This window comes from Aspergillus alliaceus, assembly GCF_009176365.1.
Source record: "Aspergillus alliaceus strain CBS 536.65 unplaced genomic scaffold BDW43scaffold_60, whole genome shotgun sequence".
Taxonomy (NCBI): Eukaryota; Fungi; Ascomycota; class Eurotiomycetes; order Eurotiales; family Aspergillaceae; genus Aspergillus; species Aspergillus alliaceus.
In genome coordinates, this window is record NW_022474743.1 from 214831 (window position 1) to 237525 (window position 22695).

At 48.8% G+C, this 22695-nt stretch overlaps 6 protein-coding genes across 6 annotated transcripts; 4 read left to right on the forward strand and 2 right to left on the reverse strand.

Annotated features, from left to right (window-relative positions):
• Nucleotides 1-533: 533 nt before the first annotated feature.
• BDW43DRAFT_322804 (uncharacterized protein) lies at nt 534-6847 on the reverse strand (the record flags this gene model as incomplete). The annotated part of the gene is made up of 5 exons (XM_032049630.1): nt 534-965; nt 1031-1146; nt 1196-1681; nt 1759-6614; nt 6663-6847. 5 exons carry the CDS (start codon nt 6845-6847, stop codon nt 534-536), a joined length of 6075 nt encoding a protein of 2024 aa, XP_031895670.1.
• Nucleotides 6848-7518: 671 nt separating this feature from the next.
• Nucleotides 7519-13510, forward strand: BDW43DRAFT_322806 (uncharacterized protein; the record flags this gene model as incomplete). The annotated part of the gene is made up of 5 exons (XM_032049631.1): nt 7519-7589; nt 7661-7687; nt 7746-8197; nt 8258-12915; nt 12993-13510. The coding sequence occupies 5 exons, from the start codon at nt 7519-7521 to the stop codon at nt 13104-13106; spliced, it is 5322 nt and encodes a 1773-aa protein (XP_031895671.1). The 3' UTR covers nt 13107-13510.
• Nucleotides 13511-15033: 1523 nt separating this feature from the next.
• BDW43DRAFT_208770 (uncharacterized protein) lies at nt 15034-15669 on the forward strand. Its single transcript, XM_032039231.1, has one exon. It carries the CDS (start codon nt 15068-15070, stop codon nt 15533-15535), a length of 468 nt encoding a protein of 155 aa, XP_031895672.1. The 5' UTR covers nt 15034-15067; the 3' UTR covers nt 15536-15669.
• BDW43DRAFT_208749 (Alpha/beta hydrolase fold-1) lies at nt 15444-16611 on the forward strand. Its single transcript, XM_032039230.1, has one exon. It carries the CDS (start codon nt 15564-15566, stop codon nt 16518-16520), a length of 957 nt encoding a protein of 318 aa, XP_031895673.1. The 5' UTR covers nt 15444-15563; the 3' UTR covers nt 16521-16611.
• On the forward strand, nt 16612-17354 carry BDW43DRAFT_208841 (uncharacterized protein). Its single transcript, XM_032039233.1, has 2 exons — nt 16612-17231; nt 17310-17354. Exon 1 carries the CDS (start codon nt 16702-16704, stop codon nt 17032-17034), a length of 333 nt encoding a protein of 110 aa, XP_031895674.1. The 5' UTR covers nt 16612-16701; the 3' UTR covers nt 17035-17231; nt 17310-17354.
• A 242-nt stretch (nt 17355-17596) lies between these two features.
• Nucleotides 17597-19117, reverse strand: BDW43DRAFT_315603 (uncharacterized protein; the record flags this gene model as incomplete). Its single annotated transcript, XM_032048114.1, has 2 exons — nt 17597-17922; nt 18922-19117. The coding sequence occupies 2 exons, from the start codon at nt 19115-19117 to the stop codon at nt 17597-17599; spliced, it is 522 nt and encodes a 173-aa protein (XP_031895675.1).
• Between the last annotated feature and the right edge of the window lie 3578 nt (nt 19118-22695).

The following is a 22695-nucleotide window of genomic DNA, read 5'->3' on the forward strand; positions in this document are numbered from 1 at the left end:
CTACACCGTGCCAGAGGACTGGGCACTTGGAGTCCCAAGGCATTTATCTTCAACCAATCAGGCAGTGTCCATAAATAAACTGGTCTTGCAGCTGCCGAAGATAGCAATTAACTAGAGATCAACTTACAGTGCTTCTCATTCGAGTAGGCGTACAAGGCGTATCGCGCAACTACACTGCACGGGGTCGCCTCGCTCTTGCACTATTGGCTGGGCATACAGCTCTTCTATTACAAAAGGAAAAGTTGTAGAGACTGCGCTCACAAGGAAGCATTTAGCGGTGTAGATATCCTTTATTCATCTAGGCAGCTGCAAGAGATCGAATGTATTTTTGATGGGCCCCATTACCGTGACACCTCAAAGCTGCTTCATGCCGAGCAATGGACAGCCATGAAAACAGAGCGAGCTATTACACTTCCCATCACTCTAATTCTGTGATAGTGGACTCACCAAATGAAGCACAGGAAAATGGCGACCAGGGTCACAAGAAAAAGCAGGACTATGTCTATTGATAAAGGAGCTGAGAGCTCCTTCCATCACAGAGTGTCCCCTAACATCTCTCGCAGGACGGGACTCCCTGTGATATCAAATACCTTCTTGATATAATCTGTCTCTAAGGAAAAGGGCTGACCGATAACATTCGGCACATATCGCTTGGCTAACTTCGCCATCTCGCCTTTCCAGCCAACGAGGCCAGAGCTAAGTAAAAACGAACGGTACACGTCCACACTACCTTTTAAATGACTGGAATGGAATGGTAAATCGATTCCTTGGAGAGGAATAGTTGCTGCACCACGTTGAAGCTTGATTGGACCAGGAAGCGTCCTACTCTCATGTAGGAGCCCAGTTATTACACCGTGAATACCGTGAGGAGACTCTGGAGGTTCTTGTTCCGTCACACACTGGAGTAGATAATCACCGTGCGCGATAAGGTCCAGAACTTTCCCAAGAACGTAAAGGTTTGGAATCTATAGAAGGATGAGCTCTTTATATCGCTTTTCAGCTGTAGGACAGGCTTGTTTCCTGCACTTACGCTACCTGTGCAGACGTACTGCTCTCCTTCAATGTTGAAGTTGGCAACTTCCAGCAACTGCCCGCTCTCAGCAGAGATTGCGCGGACAATACGGAAAAGATCATCAGGTGTAAAATCTGCACAAATTAGACCGTGCGCATTGAAGGTAAGCGATCGCACACTTACCTTTTCCAACACGTGTTGGGTTTATGGCAACCATCCCGAAACTGGGACCATCCTTGGGCCCCGCTGTCGCAGAAGTATCCATTATAAGCCCACGGTAAAAGGCAATCTGGGCAATGGACCAATTTGAAGCACCCTCTAATAGAGCACTCAACGCCCCTAGCTCACCCAGGGAGTGACCACCGTACATGGATCCCTCTTGAACATAACCTTTAGCCTTGAGCACGGCAAACGTGGCCGCTTCCAGTACGAGAATTGCAGGCTGGGTGAACATGGTTGCGAACAGCAGGCCACGGGGATCTGAGAAAGTGTAGGACGTAGACTTGGAAGTCAGCGGAAGAATAGGTCTCTGCGTGGTACTCCCGTCCGGCAGGGTCATGGTTGTCACCATGGACAGGTAGTTCTCTCTGATGGCTCGCCCCTTCTTCCCTCCGAAATGCACCGTGAGGCTTTTCGGGTTATTTTTAACAATTTCAAGTAAAGACCACCCTGTGAACGATTGCCCACATATTAGCGATTGTGACCAGCAATCCTATGCCATGTATACCTTGTTAAGCCCCACTTACCGTAAGTATTCTTGAAAGATTCATCAACACTATCCCAAATGGCTCTTGCCACCGAGCTACGGTTGTACAGATCCATTCCCATGCCCATGGATGCGCTGCCCTGGCCTGTGAACAAATAGGCTGTTCCAGGTTGTTCGACTTCCGCAGAAGCTTCCACGACCCTTCGACCATCGTCTTTTCGATTCACTTCAATCTTGAAGCGCATCCTTCCTTGGACCATCGCAACGTGTTGCAGCCTGACCTCTAGGGACTCCAAAGGCAAGACCATATCCACAAACGATGCCTCAAACCCCTTGATCCTTTGCCGGTCCCCGTCTAAAACCAGGTAATCAAGAGCAGTAGCAGCAATGGCAGATGTATACATGCCATGGCAGATTGTCCCTGGCAGATTTGCGAGCCTTGCAAAAATCCATGATACATGAATCGGGTTGTAGTCCCGTGAAACCTGGCTATACCACTGGTTCTCTGCTGGCATTTGTACGTTGATGGAAGACCTTCCAGACCAGCCTGGCCTTTCCAAATCCGTATGAGCTCGTGTCACCAGTGTCCCTTTGCGCTCAAGAAAGTCGAGGACAGGGTTTCCTCGACATGCACCATATTGGAATTCCACGGAACCAATCTTCCGCTCTGCTCCCGTTCCAGAGACGACGCAGACGGCACCTTGGACTTGCAAGCTTGCATACTTGGCCGGGCTTTGGTAGGTAACCAGGGATTCCAAGTTGAACGCAACTCGATGTCCGATGAGCGGACCAGAGTCATTATCAAGATGAAGCCACTCCCTATCACGAAGGACAGCCTCATCCTCATCTGACGATACTTGGACAACCCATTTAGGATGCCTGGTACGTCTAAACGCCGTCTCATAGTCATTAAACTCGCCTCGAAAGAGGAATTCAGATGTCACTTTCATTACTTCCTCGCCCGCTCTGTAAATGAGAGCTTCCACCTGAACAGACTTGCCAGCATTTTCGATTGTGACGGCGTTAACACGTGCGCTCGATGTGACCGTATCACCCAAAGTTAACGGCGTGGCACCTTCAACGTACTCAAATCTATTCGAGCGATGAACAAGAGCTAGAATATCACCGTCTATATCCTTGAGCACAAGTGGTTGGGCCAAGGATTCCCAGGCAGCCAGGATACCTATAGTAATGGGAAGTGCAGCAGAGCTCGAGAACGCGAGGTCTTTATTCTCAAAGGCACGCCCAGTCACTAAGGATAGATCGCTCAGCAGGCGTCGGGTCAAGGTCATCTCCCGGCCTTGGAACGTTGAATTGACCCTCAACTGCGGATCGATCTCTCTCCCAAACCATATATGACTGTAGAACGACTTGATACGTTCATTTCGACCTCCCATAACTTCGCTTATGCCCCGACTATTTTTGTTGACAATGTATCTAAGTGGCAAAACGGCCGATTCAAGACCATGTGCCCTGGGGTGATGTATATCCACTGCAAGGCTTTCACCGTCATAGCACCGAATTTTAATGCATTGCCCTGATTCGGGGTCAGATGATGTTGGTACGACTACCTCCGAAGTTTCATAATTGTAATGCTTGGCTATTTCCCTGCTGGAGTCAAGCAGTGAGCGGAAAGGATTTTCCTTGCGTTTATAGTCTTGCATAATGTATTCGACAGACAGCAGTGTTCGGACGGTGTTCAGAGTGGTATCAAGAGATTGTTCTAGGCTGTTGGATCCCACGGAGGTCTCGCTCTCAATTTCAGAAACATCAGACGCTACCCCACTAGACGTAGCAGAACAGGAATCAGGAGTCCGAGAGCGGCTGGTCTGTGTATGGAGGACATCCGTTCGTCGACCGGCTTTCTGAATTAGATCCAGTACACCACCCATGATCCCGTCCAAGATATCCCGAGCAGACTCATCCGATCGCGTGGAGTGTTGAGCTGCAACTGGGCCATGGAGCACACAAACCCGACCGGCATCCTGGTTGATGACGGCGTCAAGATCCTCGGACTGCCAGAGCGAGTCTTTCTTGAAGTAAAACTCGAAATTTTCGTCTAGGGCTGGGATGAAATTGACGGGCTTCTGTCCAGACTCCTGACACCTAGCTAAGAAAAAAGATGCATCCTCTGGACTGAGACGGTAGGAGGATGCAGAAGGGCAGACCTTCAAAAAGTATTCCAGGAAGCCTTCCGGATCGTCCTCTAACGACGATGTGGGTGCCGCTTTTCCTTGGTGATCCACCAGTCGTTCCCATGTCCTGGAGGCGATGTCTCGGACAAAACGGACGTACGACTTGTCAATCCACCGTTTTTGATGATGAATATACATCAGCTCAACCAGCCGGTGTAGAACCTCAGCGTATGTCATCTGGTAAATGTCAACCACGTTACCCTTCGAGTCGCGGCAGAACCAAGGTTTTGCGTAATCGGCGTCGAGCCGTTCAATTATGTACTTTCTGTTCCTTTGCAGATAGGCAGCACGTTCCTTTCTTGGAAGCTTGAAGACATCTTTATCCATCTCTGACCATAGCATGACCCCGCGGTTTGCAATCTTGTGGATGGGCTCACCCATCTCTGATAGTACAGTGACAATGCCCCCCGCGGAGCCAGTGTAGGTTCTCTCCCATTCGTTATCCGGTATCCCTGGTGTGCTACATATGAGCTCCTTCACTCCGCGGGATGTGTGTGCTTCCCGGGCGACCATCATGCGACTGCCCACTAAGACCCCATCGAAAGGCATCTGGGGGTACCCGAGTGCGACTGACCATGCGCCCGTTAGGTAAGGGTAGATATCTTCTGCATTGCCAAATCCACTTCCCGCTACCAGATATACATTTGAACACCTGCGTATTGCGGCATACATGCGGAGGATAGGCTCGTGGAAGTCCTCAAAGGAATGGTGGCCACCAGCGCGCCCGCCCGTCCATTGCATGATAATTGGAAACTCCGGGCGTGTTCTTGCAATATCAAGCACCTGCCTTATAGCCGTAAGAGAACCAGGCTTTAGGGAAATATGCTGAATCCTTAAAGAGTCTATATACTCAGTGACTATTTCAGGAGACGGCACCCCCGCGCCGATTGTCAGGCCATGGATGGGATACTGGTTCCGGGAGAGATGCTGTAATAGAGGAATCTGCCAGCTAATTGCCTTCGGGTTTGCGTATATTAAGTTCACTGTGACGCCCTGCCCCTTGGGAATGCTTTGAATGACTTTTATGATCGCGGCCGAGAGATTCTCTGCCTTATGATAGCCTCCGCCAGCCAGCTCCACATGATACCCAGCGTTAAGGATTGCGGAAACGACATCCCAGTGGACTGTAGTCGGTGTCATGCCAGCAACCATAACGGGGGGTTTACCCAGCAGCTCCGTCAGCCGTGTCCTTATTTGAACAGGACCGGAATCCGTTGGAGATAGACGAGGTTGGAATCTCTGGCCCCACGGTTGGACTTTCGTGGACGTCTCCAGCAGGGATGGTGAAAGCAGATCTAATATGGTCCCCATCTCATCATCCCGTGTATCTATGTGAAGGGCGTTTATTATTCGCACCCCACGTCCATCTGTATTCGCCTTGGCTAATGTAGCCATGGCAGGATCAAAGGCAACAATGTGGGTTATTGCGTCCGTGGGGGCCAGGGTGGCGGGCCAGTCGCATATCTCGAGCAGGATAGCATCTATCAACATCGGAATTAGGTTCGCAGTCGGCGCCTGTCGGATATCGTGTCCAGTCATTGTATGACGAACACACACCCGGAGCTGCGCTCCGACTATCACTTTGTCCTTGAATCGCATTTTCAACTCCGTTGCAATTTCCTCCAGGTGTGATGTATGGAACGGGACGCTGATAGGAAGAAATTGGTGACTGAATACCGGCTTTCGACTGCTAAAGGGAACCCGGCTCTGATCCTCGCTGGTGGCAGCTATCGAAGTCAAGTAACTGTCTAAGTGTGCTAACGAGGCCACAGGCCCACCGATTACGAAGCGATCTCGCATATTCACAACGCTGATCTGTGCGTGTCCGACGGGATCGAGGCCCTGGTTGACCTGAGCTATAATGGACTCTACCTTAGCTCGTTGTATTCCACTGATATCGAGCATGCAGGACGGAGTCTCTTGGGCGTTTGCAGGGACGGAGGTACGCATTGTAGATCTCTGACATCCCAATCCGATCCAAAACAAAAGTTCCATGGCCATTTCAGCGTAATGATAGAATGACGCCCATGTGTCCGACAATGCCACAGCCACAGCAGTCAATAGACCCTGCGAATGGCCAGTGATGCTGCTGAAATGGGACCCGAACTGCCCCGGGGTAAGGCTCAAGAGTTGGCATGAAACCGCGTACCGGGCTAATCCAAGCAGGCCTACGATAGGCATACTCACGGGCGCCTCGGCCATATCTGTCGGGTTTGGGATAGTTTCAGGATCTCGCATCCAAGCTTCTACATCCAAAGAACGACCATTAAGTTGCATCCTAGACTCAGGGCACTGGGAGAGCTCATAAAGCCGGGAACCAGTGATTCGCAAAAGTTCGACTAGGAAGGGCTGGTAGGTGTTGTAAAGTTCTCTCAGCTCCTGGATGCATGATGTATTGCTGGCACCCTGGCCTCCAAAAATGCCTGCCAGCTGGAACTCGCCTCGCATTGTTTCCTGTAAAAGTGCGCTTCCAGGAGCTTCGTAAGTTCCGGGCGTTGCGCAAGCCGCGTGATAGTACGTCCGAAGCCATCTTCGGCGTTCAGCTGGACTCGCCGTAATCTGGGATACAACAGCATGTATCTCCGAGTCCTGCAGGAACTTGTGGTCGATTGCCTGGGCAAGTGAGCGGAGTGCTGATGAAGGGGTTTCTTCCTGGCCGAGTAAAAACTGTAGAAAACATAACGATAGCTCAGCTCCACTGCTGGGAGTTTGTTCGGCTTTATCGTCTGCGGAGAGGTGAACGAGGGACCAAAGAAAGTTGTCACGTTGGATTTTGAGAATGTGCAAATCCACAGGATCACTAATAGACAAAACGACGTGTACATCCTTAAACAATAGGGAAAGCCCGTCCTTGATCTCGGCCAGTGAGATGCGAGCCCGCTCAGAACCAACGTCAAAAGGCAATGATGGAACTGTGCTCCAGGAAGGGATCATTTTAGTTGTTGAGATGGCTCCGATGTGCGAGCCCTTGGATACAGAGATTGGGAGTAACGCGCAGGGCTAATCATAAGCCACGGGTATGTTGCTTATTAGTTCTATGGGTCATGCCCCTACTCAGCATACTTGCCTCGACCCAAGAAGAGCCAGACAGTCCTGATGAACGGTGAATATGATATCGATTGGGACAGCTATTCCGGGTTGAGTTTGCTCAAACTTCGGATAGTGCATCGCATCACCGACGGTATTTGGCCATATGGGGACAATGTGCACCGGCTCCTCTTTTGGGTACTGTCTGATTTTGCATGATTCGATTCGCCATGGCGGCCTCATGTGGGATGCCCGGCGTTCGGTCTCTACGGACTTCGGTATTGTGCCGAAGTCGCCGATCATGAGGCCAGTGACAGATCACATCTGAAATATATTCAATCTTTCCGCTCACGGTGACCGGATGCCCACTGCATATACCATGCAGATCCCCGACCGGTGGGTCTGAAATCAGAGAACCCTCAGTAATTTGATTCAAAAGAAAGAAAACTTGAGCTCATACTTAAGAGAAACATATCAATACGCTCAGAGTGGCTCGCCTGCGAAGTGGTAATCACTTTATTCTGCCCTAAACCTTTGTTAGCGGTTTGTGTACGTACCCGCTAAAGGTGGATCTACAGATGGTTTCATACTCCCAACAGCCGGATGACCAAGAGTCACTGGCATTCAAGCTCCTGGTTGAGCTTTTGTCGTAAGTGGCAAATATAGTGACGCTGCCCAGAATCTAAGAGCTAATCTGTTGGGATAATGTGCCTCATACAGATACCATTTGGCATCTCCCGTACAATGGTGAGACTTCTTCCTGTGAAGGCAAGCTTGGAAGCATAGAATGATTGACAGCGACCAGGATCGAGACCCAAAATCAGCTATTGAACCGCGATCCACCTATCCATCGCATTGTGGAAGTCGGCCCTCGCACAACCTTAGCCACCATGGCGAAAAAGACTGCTGAACAACGACATGCCACACTTAACCCGTTGCAAAAATCAAAATACTCATTCCTTTCAGTTTCTGATAATTCTGAAGACATTTATTACGAGTACGAACAACAGGAGGCTCCTGATAAGGCTACAGAACCTTCCATCAAGAAGGAGAATGTAGTTGCCAAACTGGAGAAGCCTCCAGCACCGCGTCAAGCTAGCCAAGAAAGCATTTCCCTTTCTGATAATATACGTCGAGACCCTAGTCGCCAATTGGATCTCTCTGCGAATCACATTCTTCTTAGCATAGTTGCGGGAAGGCTTAAGAAGGCGTTTGACCAAGTTTCAACAGATTGCGCCATTCAGGACTGCTGTGGAGGTAAGACAAGGAAATGCTACTAATCTCTGTTAAGCCCAGACTGACGATCACGTTAAACAGGCAGGTCAACGCTGCAGAACGAGATAGTCGGTATGTTAGTGGCAGAGTTTGGGAGGCTGCCTGATGGAGCGGAGTATATGCCACTAAAAGGCTTGGGTGATGCTTTGCAAGCCGGATTTGCCGGTCAACCTGGCAAGCAAATGTCTGCGCTTCTCTCTAAATTCATAAATAGTGCAATGCCCGCTGGGTTTAACAAGAACGCAATTCATGATTATCTGGAATCTTCTTGGGGCCTGAGTCAGAGCCATTCTATTATCCCCATGTGTCTGGCAACAACAATGCAGCCTACAGCTCGACTCTCGTCTCGAAAGGATGCGGAAGAATATTTTGATACCATCATCTCACGCTATGCCTTATATGCCGGAATCTCATTTACCACCTCGCAAGTAACTGACAGGCGTGAGCCGTCGACTAACCACAACACGAATGTCAAGGCATCACAGGACCATTTGTTGAACCCAAAGCAGTTGAGCCAGTTAGCGGCGTTTGCCACTTACAACCCGACCCATGACCATGGCCGACTAGAGGAACTCACAGTATCCGCCGGGGAGATGACAGAGCGGCTTGCTGAGCTGCAGGCGGAGCTTGGTGAGCAGTTTCTCGATGGGATCAAGCCAGCGTTCGATTTGCGCAAGGCCCGCCACTATGATTCCTGGTGGAATTGGGTAAGGGTGGATTTAATCGAACGGCTCGGACGAGTTGAGAGTTCTACTGTAGAGTCCTTGCCGCACGAAGATGACGATTTCCGCCATATATTGAACCGGTGGGAGCCTAGCTGCACCGATATATTGAAGAGTTGTTTATCCAACCCTCGTATATCTTCAACGCACCTGGCGCTTTGCCGCCAGGTATTGCAACTCTCTGAGAAGGCAGAGCTTGCTGATCCAGTCTTCATATATAAAAAGCTAGCTCTCGCTCCCAAGACAGTTATCACCCCAGACGGTGCGGTGCACACGGTAGAAATACCACGCGAGACCTCCAATTATCCAGAGCTTTCTCGCAAGATGCGGCCATCCTCCTCTGGTACATGCATGCCATTCGTTAACGTTCAAACGCGCACAGAACTATCCGACTTTACATACGATGTTGAGGCAACTAGGATTCTGGCTGAAACGATGAACGATGGTGCAATAAGGGGATTTACATACGCTGGGAAGTCTGCTCTGGTGACCGGAGCTGGAACGGGTTCCATCGGCGCCGAAGTTGTGAAGGGATTACTTAGTGGCGGTGCTCATGTCGTTGTCACCACTAGTCGGCCAATCTCCACCAGTGGACAGGCCTTCCAGGACATGTACAAGGCATACGCTGGACGGGGCGCAAAACTCAGTGTCGTACCGATGAACCAGGGAAGCCAGCAAGACTGCGAGGCCCTTGTTGAATATATCTATGGGCCAGAGTCTCCCACGGGCGGAGATCTTGATTTCGTTCTTCCTTTCGCTGCCCTCAACCAGGTTGGTGAAATACACATGCTAGATGACCGTGCCGAGCTGGCCCTTCGCACAATGCTCGTGAACCTCCTTCGCATCCTGGGCTGCATACGAAGGGAAAAGGAGCAGCGGAAAATACTCAACAAGCCTACCCTGGCGATCCTTCCTATGACATGTAACGAGGGCACTATTGGTGCTGATGGGCTATATCCGGAGTCGAAAATTGCGTTACGTTCTCTGTTCAACCGCTTTTACTCGGAAAGCTGGGCCGACTATTTGAACGTATGCGGTGCGGCTATTGGATGGACCCGGGGTACAGGCATTATGCAGCCTCTGAACAACATCTCCGAAGAAATCGAGAAGCTTGGAGTCATCACCTTCACACCTGCAGAAACCGCATTCAACATTCTCTCCTTGATGACACCAGATATGATCGCTATGTCGGAAGAACGGCCGCTACTCGTAGATATGGCAGCTGGTTTGCGTGAGATGTGGCATGTAAAGGAACATATCTCCAATGCCTTCCGCACCGTCGAGAAAAAGCAAAAACTGCAGAGAGCATTGCAGGCAGAGAAAATACGCCATGAAGAGATTCTGTGCGGCCAGGCCGAACACGCTTCACCCGCAACAGCCCACTCCCTCCGACGAGCCCACATACAGTTGCCTTTCCCAGATCTTCCTCACTATGACGCGGTAACTGCCAACTTGCCGGAACTGGAGGGCATGGTAGATCTTTCCAGCACCGTGGTCGTGGTTGGTTACTCCGAGCTAGGTCCTTGGGGGAACTCCCATACACGCTGGGAGATAGAACACCAAGGGAAGTTCTCTTTAGAAGGCTACGTGCAAATTGCCTGGACTATGGGCTTAATCAAGCACTTTTCGGGTGAGATCAAAGGGCAGGCCTATGCGGGCTGGGTCGACGGACGCACCAACGAACCGGTTCATGAAGAAGAGATACCCCAGAAGTACAATGATTACATCATGAGCCATGTTGGCCTACGAATGGTCGAGCCAGAAGGAGCTTTCGGATATGACCCAGCGAGGAAGGAAACACTACATGAAGTTGTAGTGGAAGGAGACCTGCCGCCATTCGAATGCTCAAAGGCTGCTGCAGAGTCATTCAAGCGCCGTCACGGCGACAACGTCTCCATCTATCCTCTGTCAGAGGAAGAGTATCGGGTCATAGTAAAAAGTGGAACCACCTTCCTCATACCCAAAGCAACTGCTTTTGACACAGTGGTGGCTGGTCAGGTTCCAAAGGGCTGGGACCCTCTGCGATACGGTATACCTGAAGATATTGCACAGCAAGTCGACCGCCTCACACTTTATATGCTGTGCTGTATGTCAGAAGCGTTACTGTCAGCTGGTATCACAGATCCATATGAGCTATACAAATACATTCACGTTTCTGAGCTCATCAGCTGCCTTGGATCCGGAGGTGGACCACTTATCTCTACTCAACGCATGTTCCGAGACCGTTATATCGAAAAGCCTGTACAGAATGACGTTCTAGCAGAGACCTTCTATAACACGATCGGCGCCTGGATAAATATGTTGCTGTTCTCCTCAACTGGCCCACTGCGAACTCCTGTAGGAGCGTGTGCAACGGCGCTGGAGTCCCTGGACAGTGCATGCGAAGCAATACAGTCTGGAAAGTATAAAGTTGCCTTGGTTGGTGCGTCTGACGATTTTACGGAGGAGCCCTCGTTTGAGTTTGCACATATGAAGGCGACTGTGAATAGCAAGGAAGATCTGGACGCTGGCCGACTGCCGAGCGAGATGTCACGCCCTACTTCCACCTCTCGGAAAGGGTTCGTTGAGTCCGCCGGTAGTGGGGTTCAAATCCTTATGTCTGCACAACTTGCGATGGATATGGGGCTGCCTATCTACGGTATTGTCGCCCACACCCAGTTAGCCGGTGACCAGATAGGACGTTCAGTTCCTGCCCCAGGGAAAGGCCTCCTAAGCGCTGCGAGGGAAGCCATGGATTCTGAGAGTTCGAGGTTTGTTAACCTGAGCTATCGCCGTACGATGTTTCAACAGGAGATGACGGAGATCGAAAACTGGCATCGTACACAGGTTCTAGCTGGCAGGTCATCCTGTCACCTGGACGCTGTCCGCGCCTCCAGGGTGCAAGGAGCACAGCACCGATGGGCCAACAAACTCTGGCTTCAAGATCGTTCAATTTCTCCCATCAAAGCAGCACTCGCTACGTGGGGTCTGACTGTCGATGACATTAGGGTGGCCTCGCTGCACGGAACGTCAACCAAGGCTAATGATCTTAATGAAAGTGATGTGATCGATACCCAGATGACCCATTTGGGCCGGACATCGGGGAAGCCCTTACTGGCGGTCTGCCAGAAGAACCTAACGGGACATCCCAAAGGGCCAGCAGGAGCATGGCAACTTAATGGATGTTTCCAAATGCTCCAGACTGGTATTGTTCCAGGTAACCGAAATGCAGATAACGTCGATGAGCAGCTCCGGAAGTTTCACCACCTTGTCTATCCCTCGCGGACTATTCATCTGGACGAAATTAGAGCGACAATGGTGACCTCGTTCGGGTTCGGCCAAAAGGGTGCGATTGCCTTGGTTGTGTCTCCAAAGTACGTCTTTGCCGCGGTCTCACCAGCGGCGTACGACAACTACCGATCTCGTGCTACACGGCGTCAACAGTCAGCCAATCCAGCATTTGTGTCTGCACTCATCAATAACTCTGTAGTCAAGGTAAAGGCGGACTCACCATGGAAGAATCAAGAGGATCTTCGCCGGATGCTCCTAGACCCATATTGTCGCCTTTCGGAAGATGGATCACTTATTGCAAAGAAGCCCACTGTTGAGAGTGCCCAACAGGAACTACATCATCTAAAGAGCGAGGAATCGTCCGCAACCTGGGGCATGCAACGGAGCTCAAACTCTCTTTCCGGATCCGTCCAAGAAATGCTTGATTCCATATCCGCATCTTCACACGGTACATCTCCCGTCAGTGTGGGTATCGATATAGAGGACATCGCTGGTGTCAATATTGACGATCCCGTATTTTTGGAGCGGAATTACACCGCCCTTGAGAGAGAGCTCTGCTCCAGTTCGCCGAATCCTCGCGCTTCATACGCTGGGCGTTGGAGTGCGAAGGAAGCTGTCTTCAAGAGCTTACATATTCAATCGCGTGGCCCTGGAGCTGCGATGAAATCCATCGAGATCATCAGCGACTCGGGAATTCCAAAGGTCAAGGTAAGCATCTCCTGGTGTACTAATTCTTCTCCTTAGTCAACATGTCTACATATATAACTAATCAATCCTCACAACAGCTTCATGGCCCTGCTCTAGAAGCAGCGACCCAGAAAGGTATTAATCGGGTGGAGGTCAGCATCAGCCATGCTGCTGAAACGGTCGTTGCGATTGCTTTGGCACAGACCATTTGAGTGATGAAAGAGGCCCGATGAGGTGACTGATATTTACCCTCCATGCTAATCAAGCCGTGTGGACCGCTCGACCGTGAAGGGTTACGTTATGCGGCCCATGTAGATTATTTTATCCTACCAATGTCTTCTCTGAAGAAAGGAATTGTTACGGGACGAATAAGTTGTTCCAACCTAAGCGTGACTATTGAACAAGAAGTAGCTAATTGACAAGAATAACACGTCATACGAAATATTTGTGTGGTAAAGCTTTGGCAGCGATGCCTTAGGCAGAGTCTCCCATGATATAGGGCTGCCTGTAAGTCAGTCCCATAACACCACTATATTGACACTTCCTAATATAGTTATCTAAGTAAGAAATACAGGTAAAAATACCAAGTAGAAATTCGCGGACGGAGCTATAGCCAAGAATATAATTTGACAAGCTCTTAAAAATCACTAAGGTATAGAAGAAGTTAAAAGTTGAAGGAGTTAAGATCACCGCAGGGTTAAATATTGGAGTATTTCTAACTAGTCAGGAGACGCTGGTAAGTTACGGGAGTACCAGCAATGGCTGGAAGTCCTAGAAGGAATAAAACTAAATAGGGAACTATAGTTCTCTATTTAAATTAACAGCATACGATTTAACAGCATACGAAAGAGAGATATAATTAATAAAGCGAGATAAAGGAAGACTTCTATAATATATTTAAGGAGAAAAATAATACAGAAACAAAAAGAATCCACTAGCTTAGTAGAACGTAAGGTATATAGATTAATAGTAACTTTCCTCTCCCAGGAAAGTGATATGACCCGGCTACTCTATCAAAAGTTTGTACAGATCGCCGGAGAGGTCCTATTTATAACCGACTCTTGCTATATACCGTGGTATACGCAGTGTGCGGGATTGTTGATTAGATGATTGAATTGGTTGACTATCTAGTGGTGGAGGTTGCCTAGTAGGAGGCGGGAACTACAGTAATACGGTCTACTAGCGCAAGAACGGTGTAGGGGAACGGTGTACGGGGTAGATCAAGGAATCATAAGTGTGGATACAGAAAGGTGCTGAGATAGAAGCATCATAGTTTCCTCCTCCCCACTCCCCGCGATAAGACGTACCAGCCAAAGGCAGACAAGGTCATCAACCATTCGATCAACAGCATTCGTTGGCCTACTTGCGGTGTCACACCCTCTTCGGCGCTTCGGACGGCTTGGGCGACGCTAGTCTCCCAGTAGGTGGATTCTCCGGATGTAACATTTGGAGCTATTGTGCCGGGCCGTCAGGCTCCTGTCCCAGGAATCGAGGACGTAGCAGGGCCCACCATCGCCACTGTTCCACTACGGATCCTGATCCGCGGAACCGTCGACGAACTACTGCATCAGGTGCAGCGACAGGCAATAGACATGGTTCCGTTGCAGCAATACGGTTAGCAGCGTATTCGTCAAATTAGCCAGGATGCCAAATATGCGTGTGACTCTCAGACGGATTTCTTGATACATCCATCAATCGAGGACAGGACAGTCGAAAGCCCGGTCTTTGATAACGGGCTAAACGAGCAAGAGACGGGTTCTGGCTCAGAAAAACATATATGCTATGATGCCGCTGTGCGGCAGAACATTGAATCCACTATTCCCGAATAACCCATGGATCAGCCAATTCGAATTCCCGGTGATCAGTGAGTTAACTAACTAGTTACATAAATTAGTAAACAGCAGTAAATAACTAACTAGGTAGAATCAAACCATTGCGCACACCCGAACAGACCCTATACCAATAAGCACTTAGTACAATAAGCCTGAATCGTAAAGTGGGACGCATTATTTACCCCATTCCTACGTAGTAAGCGCTACTTACTAATTATATTACTACATGTGGTTAGTTATACTCTAATCGGAGGCTTTCCGCTGACGTTCCTCTAGAAGAGGAAATCTTCGCGCAATGATGCCTTGATATCACGCCACAAACTCTGCACGAAATTACGCATATGGAGACGCTGACTGGCTTAGATACATGCGGCTATGCAAGTGCTGGCTCAAAGTTTGCGACTGACTGCCTGGTTAAAAAAAAAAAAAAAAAAAAAAAAACAGCACTCTCCTTATCTCCTGTTGCGCAATGGGCATCCGCCAAAGCCCAGACTCTTGCTAAAACGTGCTCTGGCCAGTACGACGAGATTTCAAGGGTACGTACGTGCTACGCACATGACATACTACTATGTGCGAAGGGCCAGGCGGCAACGCTAAGTATCCTTGCCGTCGCACCCAGTAAAGCGCCAACTGTAAAGTGCTCAACCCTACCTCTAGGCTGGCTCTCTGCCTCTCCCCCATTACTCTACCACTTCGCCATACCGCCACCCCACACCACACCCGTTGCAACTGGTTTGACTGGTGCAGGGCCTCGTTTCCATCCGACATACATATCACGAACCACCTCATTGGAACTCTACAAGTTTTAGGAATTCATACCAAAATTATTACCCCACAATGTCGTCCTCAACCCTCCCTTCGAACGCCAGCCTCGTCAACATTGGCACTCACTCCCTCGCCCTCTACTCCCACGGCCCAGAACGTAGCAGCTCCAAAGATCCCGTCGTCCTATTTGTCTCGGGCGTGGCAAGCTCCAGCCTCAACTGGGCAGCCGTGGTGCGGCTGCTCCCTCCCTCGCTGCGAAGCTACACTTACGACCGTTCCGGCTATCGCAACTCCGAGCTCTCACCGCGCGAGCCCACGGCCGAGAACGTTGCTCTGGAGTTATCCCTTCTGATCGAAAAAGCTCCCATTCCGAACCCTCTGATCATTGTGGGGCACTCCTGGGCCGGTGTGCTCATACACGAGTTCATCGCCCTTACGGGAAATGGCCCGCATATCGCTGGCCTGGTGCTCGTCGACGCCAACCACGAGACCGCGCCACAGGTGCTGAACGTAAATGATCCCGTTCTCCAGGCCATTGCCGAGGGTGTCGAACCATACTCAGGCAAGGGCATTGAGGCGGAGCATAAGTTGACGCAGGAAGAGTGGGATATGTTTAGGAGCGACGAATCGACGGACAAATTCCAGCTGATTGCGCAGAAGGAGGCTGTTGAGCAGTACGCACCAAGTTTTGAGACGCTGCGGAAGAAGGAGCTGGGTAAAAAGCAGCCCCTGGTTGGAGACAAACCAGTTTATGTTATTGGGGGCATGCGGAGTAGAGATTGGGGTAGGTTGTACAAGGCGGGCGTTGAGAAAGGGAATGGAACCGAGGAGCAGAGGAGCCATGTTAGAGAGTTGATCAGGACCGCTGATGAGAAGAGTGAGGGTCTCATGAGGGAATTTCTGAAACTCTCTACGAAGAGCAAACTTATATTTGCCCGCGAGAGTGGGCACTTTGTCCAGTTAACTCAGCCGGATATTGTTGTTAATGGAGTGAAATGGGTCCTAGATAACTTACAAACATCTTCTTAGGTGCGGAAACTAAATAGCGGACGCTTTATATTAACACCTATCATCCAAATCCAGGGAATAACTGTGTGGCCACATGTATGTGCATAACGCTGGGCGCGAAGCTGTGTCAGATACTGGCCTGTGAAATCAAAAACGGCTTGGAGATCTAACTATATGACGTGTGGTTCTTGAACAATTCAGAATGCCTAGCAACTCCTGTAACTCCAAGTTGCACAAGGCAAGAGGAACAGCCTATTTGTTGCTGCCTCATAATTTATTCCCGCCGTTCGCAAGTGCTGAACCTGTGACAACGCAGCTGCAGCTCTGCTGGGTCTTCCTTCCACTTCTCTCGCGCTTCTTTTCGAGCCGCTTTGTGCTTCTCTACGGCTTCCTTTATGGCAGGTGTTGGCCTGGCTCCATTTCTCCTCGCCCCTCTCGCGGCATGTATCTACCTATCCTCCTTGTCTCGTCGCTGGCTTCGATGTCCCTCACCACGCGTTTTTGCACCGTCTGGCAGTACTCATTCCTCTCTTGACAATTGGCTTCCGGTACACGCTTCCCGCAACGAGGGCGCAAATTGGTGAAGCCCTGGGCATAGACACGGGCTCGGAACGATTTATTTTGTGCGCTTACGCCTGAAAGACGGGGAGGATCACTTCGCCAGCCGCACAGCAAGCCGAAAATCGGGGATCTGATGCAGGAGACGGCCCTGTTGCGCTCCACTATCTAATGGTAGGCACCACAAAACAGGTGCAAAGACTGTATACTGCCAATGTCATGGTACTGATTGTCAACCGGCTGTTGGAGAAGCGGGACCGGCGGTTGTGCAGCGGCAAGAAGGTCCCCGTCTGCTAAACCATTCTTTAGCCCCCTAACTACCACCTTTTTTTTCCGGGCGTGGTCTCAGGCTAAGTGCCCCCCCCCCCTGCTTTCGGGCTTCCAGCACCGGCTTGATCAAGCCCGTTGATGTACTTGCTTTGGGCCTCGATAATTAGAATGAAGCTGTTATGAAGCAAGCCAGTGTTGGGTCCAAGCACGATCCCAAGATTCGGCATGTCATCGGCGCAGGTGCCTAGGCATGCTCGACCGCCATCCTTCTACATCTCGTGCAAGGCGCGATCGTTCCGGCCGTAGATCTTCATCGGATACAGGAACAACTTGGTTCGAAAGCCGGTTGAATGGACGACGAGATCGTAGTGAGAGTCCGCGTCCTCTGGCTGTCCACCTGTGCCGACAACACGCACAGTATGGTTGCTGATATTATGAATAGGTCTCGCCTCAAGCTCAACATTGGGAAGGTTCAATGCTGGGTAAAAAAAAAAATCCGAGACAACCACCCGCTTACAGCCAAGCGGATACTTAGGTGTCAGCTTCTCCCACGATTCAGGCTTATCGGGCAGCTGTTCGTGCGTCGTGTCTAGAGCTGTTTGTGTCAATTTTTTATTTCCCTCATGGTTAGGGAAGTTATTGGAGGCGTATTCTGTATCGTTGAGGTTCATATAACGTCTGCGCCAGTGCCACTACCCAAAAGGGAAATATCGGTAAAGGGCTTTTCTCAACCCTGAGATCCCGTAGTCCCCGCGAGGTTGGATCCAGTGGGGCGTTTTTTGGAAAACCGATATTACCTTTACCACCTTTGCGACCTCAGGTACGATCTGGACAGCACTACACCCTGAACGGAGAGAAATGGTCAGTTCGATGACTGAAGCTTTGCTTGCGCCACACGGCACAGAGAAGATAGTATTTCTTTCTGGCCTGGGAAATCCCAGCTCCAGTCGCTGTTGGGGGGGCAAAGCTGTAGCTGTAGACAATGGACTGCAAGTCGACAGCACAGCCGGGATATGTGTTATCGTGCCTATCGAACATTGGTTATTAACTTCTATTACATGGGGACGGCTGGTATTTCCTCATCATGTGCCACCGATCCCGGCAGTCGGCTCCAAAATGACAAAGTCTCGATAATTATTGCGTTTGATCAGATCAATGGCAACGCACATGACTCTAATGCCTGCTCCGACGATGACCACGGAGGAATTTGTATATTGTTGTCCACTGCTCAACGATACCCCTGGCCATGGTTTTTCGTGTGCCATATTTGCTTTAAAGTTAATAGATAAACTCACCTGCCAGGTGTCAGTCTTTTTTGTTCCGCCGTTTGCTCCCTTATGCATGGCAGTATTCGGGGCACTATAATCTATAATTCTGTTAGCACTAGCGCCGATAAAGGCACTAGAACCTCGACCTATCCCAGACGGGATTCTATTACATGGGAGATGTTATGATAAGTAGCGCGTGAGCGGGTACTTGTCGTAAGGGCTTGGGCGGCAGAGCTGAAGTACCCCCTTGCATCGATGCATCGCATTTTCGATCGGGTACGCCGTACACGTATCAATATGCCCAGTCGCTGGGCCGCACTACTCACCGACATCTGCTTGCTCTCGGCACTCAAGAGTTACTGCTGCCTTCACCACCTCTTCAGTGACCTTGACAGTATCTCCATATCTCTCAAGTATAATGGTCATCACTTTTTCTCCAACTCCATGATTCTGTGCAGCAGCCTGGGGCACCTTATCGGGTATATCAATCGCATCTCCGAACCTTTCGATAAGGAGAGCCATCACTTTACTCCCACTCCGTCCGTTGCCTGCAGCTGCAATGACCACAGCCTCACTTCTCTTAATTCCACCCTGATTGTCACCTAGACTAAAAGTGTGTTAAGTGCTGCATACGCTAGTTATTCGTAGCAGGAATGTTACCTTAGTCACCTAGCCAAATTCCCCGCTTCGTCGGGGCAGTTGTTGATTGGTGTAGTATCTTCAGCTGCACAGAGACCAATGTTGGCACTTCTAGGGCCCATTCACATTATATATCGTTCCTGCTCAGCTCATCCCGTCATCTCCCTAACATAGTGATCGCTGACGAGGGATTTGGTTGTTTACAGCGGAACTCTGGGGAAGTCTCTACCTGACAGGGCAGCGGTATCTGTCCAAAATTCGCGCGCTCGCTCTTGCTTTTGCCCGGTCTACGCGGCCGAATCACCAATGCTATCGGTTCGTAGGGCCTGAAGCCGATCCCCGACGGTCGTTTGTGCATTCTTGAGTTGAAAATTATGGTTGAGTGGATTAGTGGGCGTAGCGGAGCTAAGCTCCATCGGCTTCATGACAGCTTCGGGATGAACGGCTCGGAAAGACTATCCAACACATCGACAGAATATTTGCTGATTTGTTTCTCGAACCGAGGTTTGATATCATGGTAACTTGCCACACGTATCGCATAGGGCTATTGAACGATAGTCCCTGGGTGGTGCCCACGGGCGACCACTGTATTGAGCAATGAGCCGATAATCATAGTAAATAAGCTGCGGTCTCTGGCTGACAACAGAAACAGTAATGTGCAGTCCGAATCATCCAACTTTGTTAAAGAAGTCACTCAGCTTGTTTGTTGTCTGATGAACTAGGCGGCGAAGTTAACGGCGGCTCACTAGAAGGGAGGCTTTGCACTAATAGCATTGCAGGAATGGCAGGATGGCCCACGACTGGGCGTGATCCCCGGTCAGTTAGCAGCAGGACAGTGCGGGTCAGCACAGGGGATGCGGTATATGCCAGTCAGCAACCCCGTGACCGTAATCTGTGAAGAGAGGTCTAAAGATCCTAATATCAAGTAACTGCAGGAAGTGTGTGATGTGAAAAATTATTAAATAGATCTTATTATCTTTACAGAACTTTATAAAATTTATAGTAATATATGAACTATACCTAGCTGTTGTGATCTCAGGGGAAAGATGGGCAGAATGATGCTGTATCAACTACATGTACGTAGCCTACTGAGGACCGGATGCCATTTCGATAGATACTCAATCCTATGGACGACTCTATCGACTATCTTGACTGCTTCTCATTAGCTACTAATGAGTAAAGCCTTCAGGGGCTGGAGTTGGTGATCCGACCAAGCCACTAGGATCACGTGGTCTCTATAGATTCATAGCTATCTAGAATTAGAGATCTCCAGTGTCTCTAAGCCTTCTTCTTTGTCTCTCTATCAAAGATATCCCGAAGCCATGTAAACCCTAGCTTATCATTAGTCCATCCAGAAGGTAAAGAGGTAAGAAAGTATCTGTATTCCTTTACTTTGAAGTCCTGCAGCCAGATATCCTATATATTCCTAGAGACTACCTGGTAGATAAGAACAGGAGATGAAGCAGTTATATCTATCTATATATATATAATTATAGTTATTCACTGTTGATTCCTATCTTAAAGTCATTGCTTAAATCTATTCTGCTTATATTTTTGTTTAGAGAAAATTCTCTTACTCTTGCATACTACTGTCACGGGTAAGCCTTAGGCTTAAGGCCCCGATGGCAAGTTGCAATACTATATATACCGTGCCTGGGAAAGGAGTTGACCATAGTGGATCTTTTTACCTAGTGGAAAGATCCTACGTATCGAATTGCTAATCCCAGGAGTAATCCTTTACAACTACTCCAATCAGGAAGCCTTTCTTATCTATATTATAGATATATTTAGCTGCTGAACCAGCTCTCTTTTGTGAAGAGTCAATACCAGTTGTATAGAGAAAGAGAAACTCAGATTCATATCTCTTTATAAGGTGGCCTGGCCAATGGATTCCCGGCTGGATTCTAGTAATTTCCTGAACAAAATTTTGAAGCATCTCATTAGAGAGGTAGAGCCTATATCTAGTTTATTAATCTATTTTATAAGCTTCTTCTCCTGCTGGTGGTTGAGCAATTGCTGTTCTTTGTACTGGCTCTTCTTCATACCCTGAATGCCCTGGTGATGTCTTGATAAGGTAACTCGGCCCACACCATGAATTTTCGCAATTTGAGTATAATTAGGCTTATCTCCAGGCTCCAAGGATTTTAGATCTGCTAGAGCCGCTTCGATAGACCCTGAATTGTGGTGGTTTACAAACTATGAGTTCTAAAAGTCGGTGTACAAAAAACGATCCTCGGGTGATAACGATCGGCAGGCGGTAAAACACAGTAGACTACGCGTTACACGTCGGCCGGTTAGTAGTTGGGTGAGTGACCACCAGCGAGTCCCAGCTGTTGTATTTTCTTTTCTCTATTTCTCTCTTTTTACATTTTCAAAATTTTTTAGAAATACATAGTAGTCAGATGTGTTAGCTATATTATCTGTACCCTTTTGCATGTACCTCTGTATAATTGTGTTTTACATAGCTAACTATAACTTCCTGCTTGCAATACCAGCCACCCCACTTTATTGCAAGGAAGTGGTTGCGTTGAGACTGCTATTTTTTCCCAATTCTGTCGGGGTAAACGTTTAAAGATGTTTTCTATAACTCAATTAGATCTTCTTTCCAAAGTTTGTGTGAACTTGACCGGTGTTACTTTTCTATATCTACTGTGGTTGAGCCTGGTAATTTTGTTAGTACGGCCCACCTTAGGGTGGGCCACAGCAAAGCGGTGAGACCAAAAACCGCCTGCCTATTCTGAAAATTGAGAGAGCCCCTGAGAGCTCAGTTTAGAGCTTCAATAATATGAAACTATTCAGAACTCTACTATGGCTGAACCTACTACCCCCCCTACTACCCCACACACAAATTCTACACGGCTTGAACGGGATGATCGAATATATATATTGACCCTTCAAAGTGCTGGTTTTATCTATAAAGAGATTATTAATCATTTGCCTGGTATTACCTACCGGCAGGTCCAATATACATGCCAGTCTGAGACCTATACACCATATAAGGCACATGGTTAACCACCTAAACTCTTAGATACTGAGATAGATAATATTATTAATTTTATAATATTATCTAAGTACACGCGGTATCTGCCATATAACAAAGTTATTCAAGAACTTGATCTTAGTATATCTCGAAATACTTTATCTCAAGCACTCAAGAAACATGGCTATTCTTGCTGTATAGCTCTTTGAAAACCTTCTCTTTCTGAGCATACTAAGTGCATATATTTAGCCTGGGTATTGGACTATATAAGTTAGACACTGGAACAATGAAAGAAAGTCTTTTAGACTGATGAGACTTAGGTTACTGGTGGATATTATAGACAAATCTATATAACCTGTATATCAGCTAATGTTGGAAATCTAGGGTATTGATAACCTAGATATCCTTAGGCATGTGATCAGGGGAATTGATCAAGAGATAAGATAGATAATAGATAGATAGATATCGGGTAAAACTTATA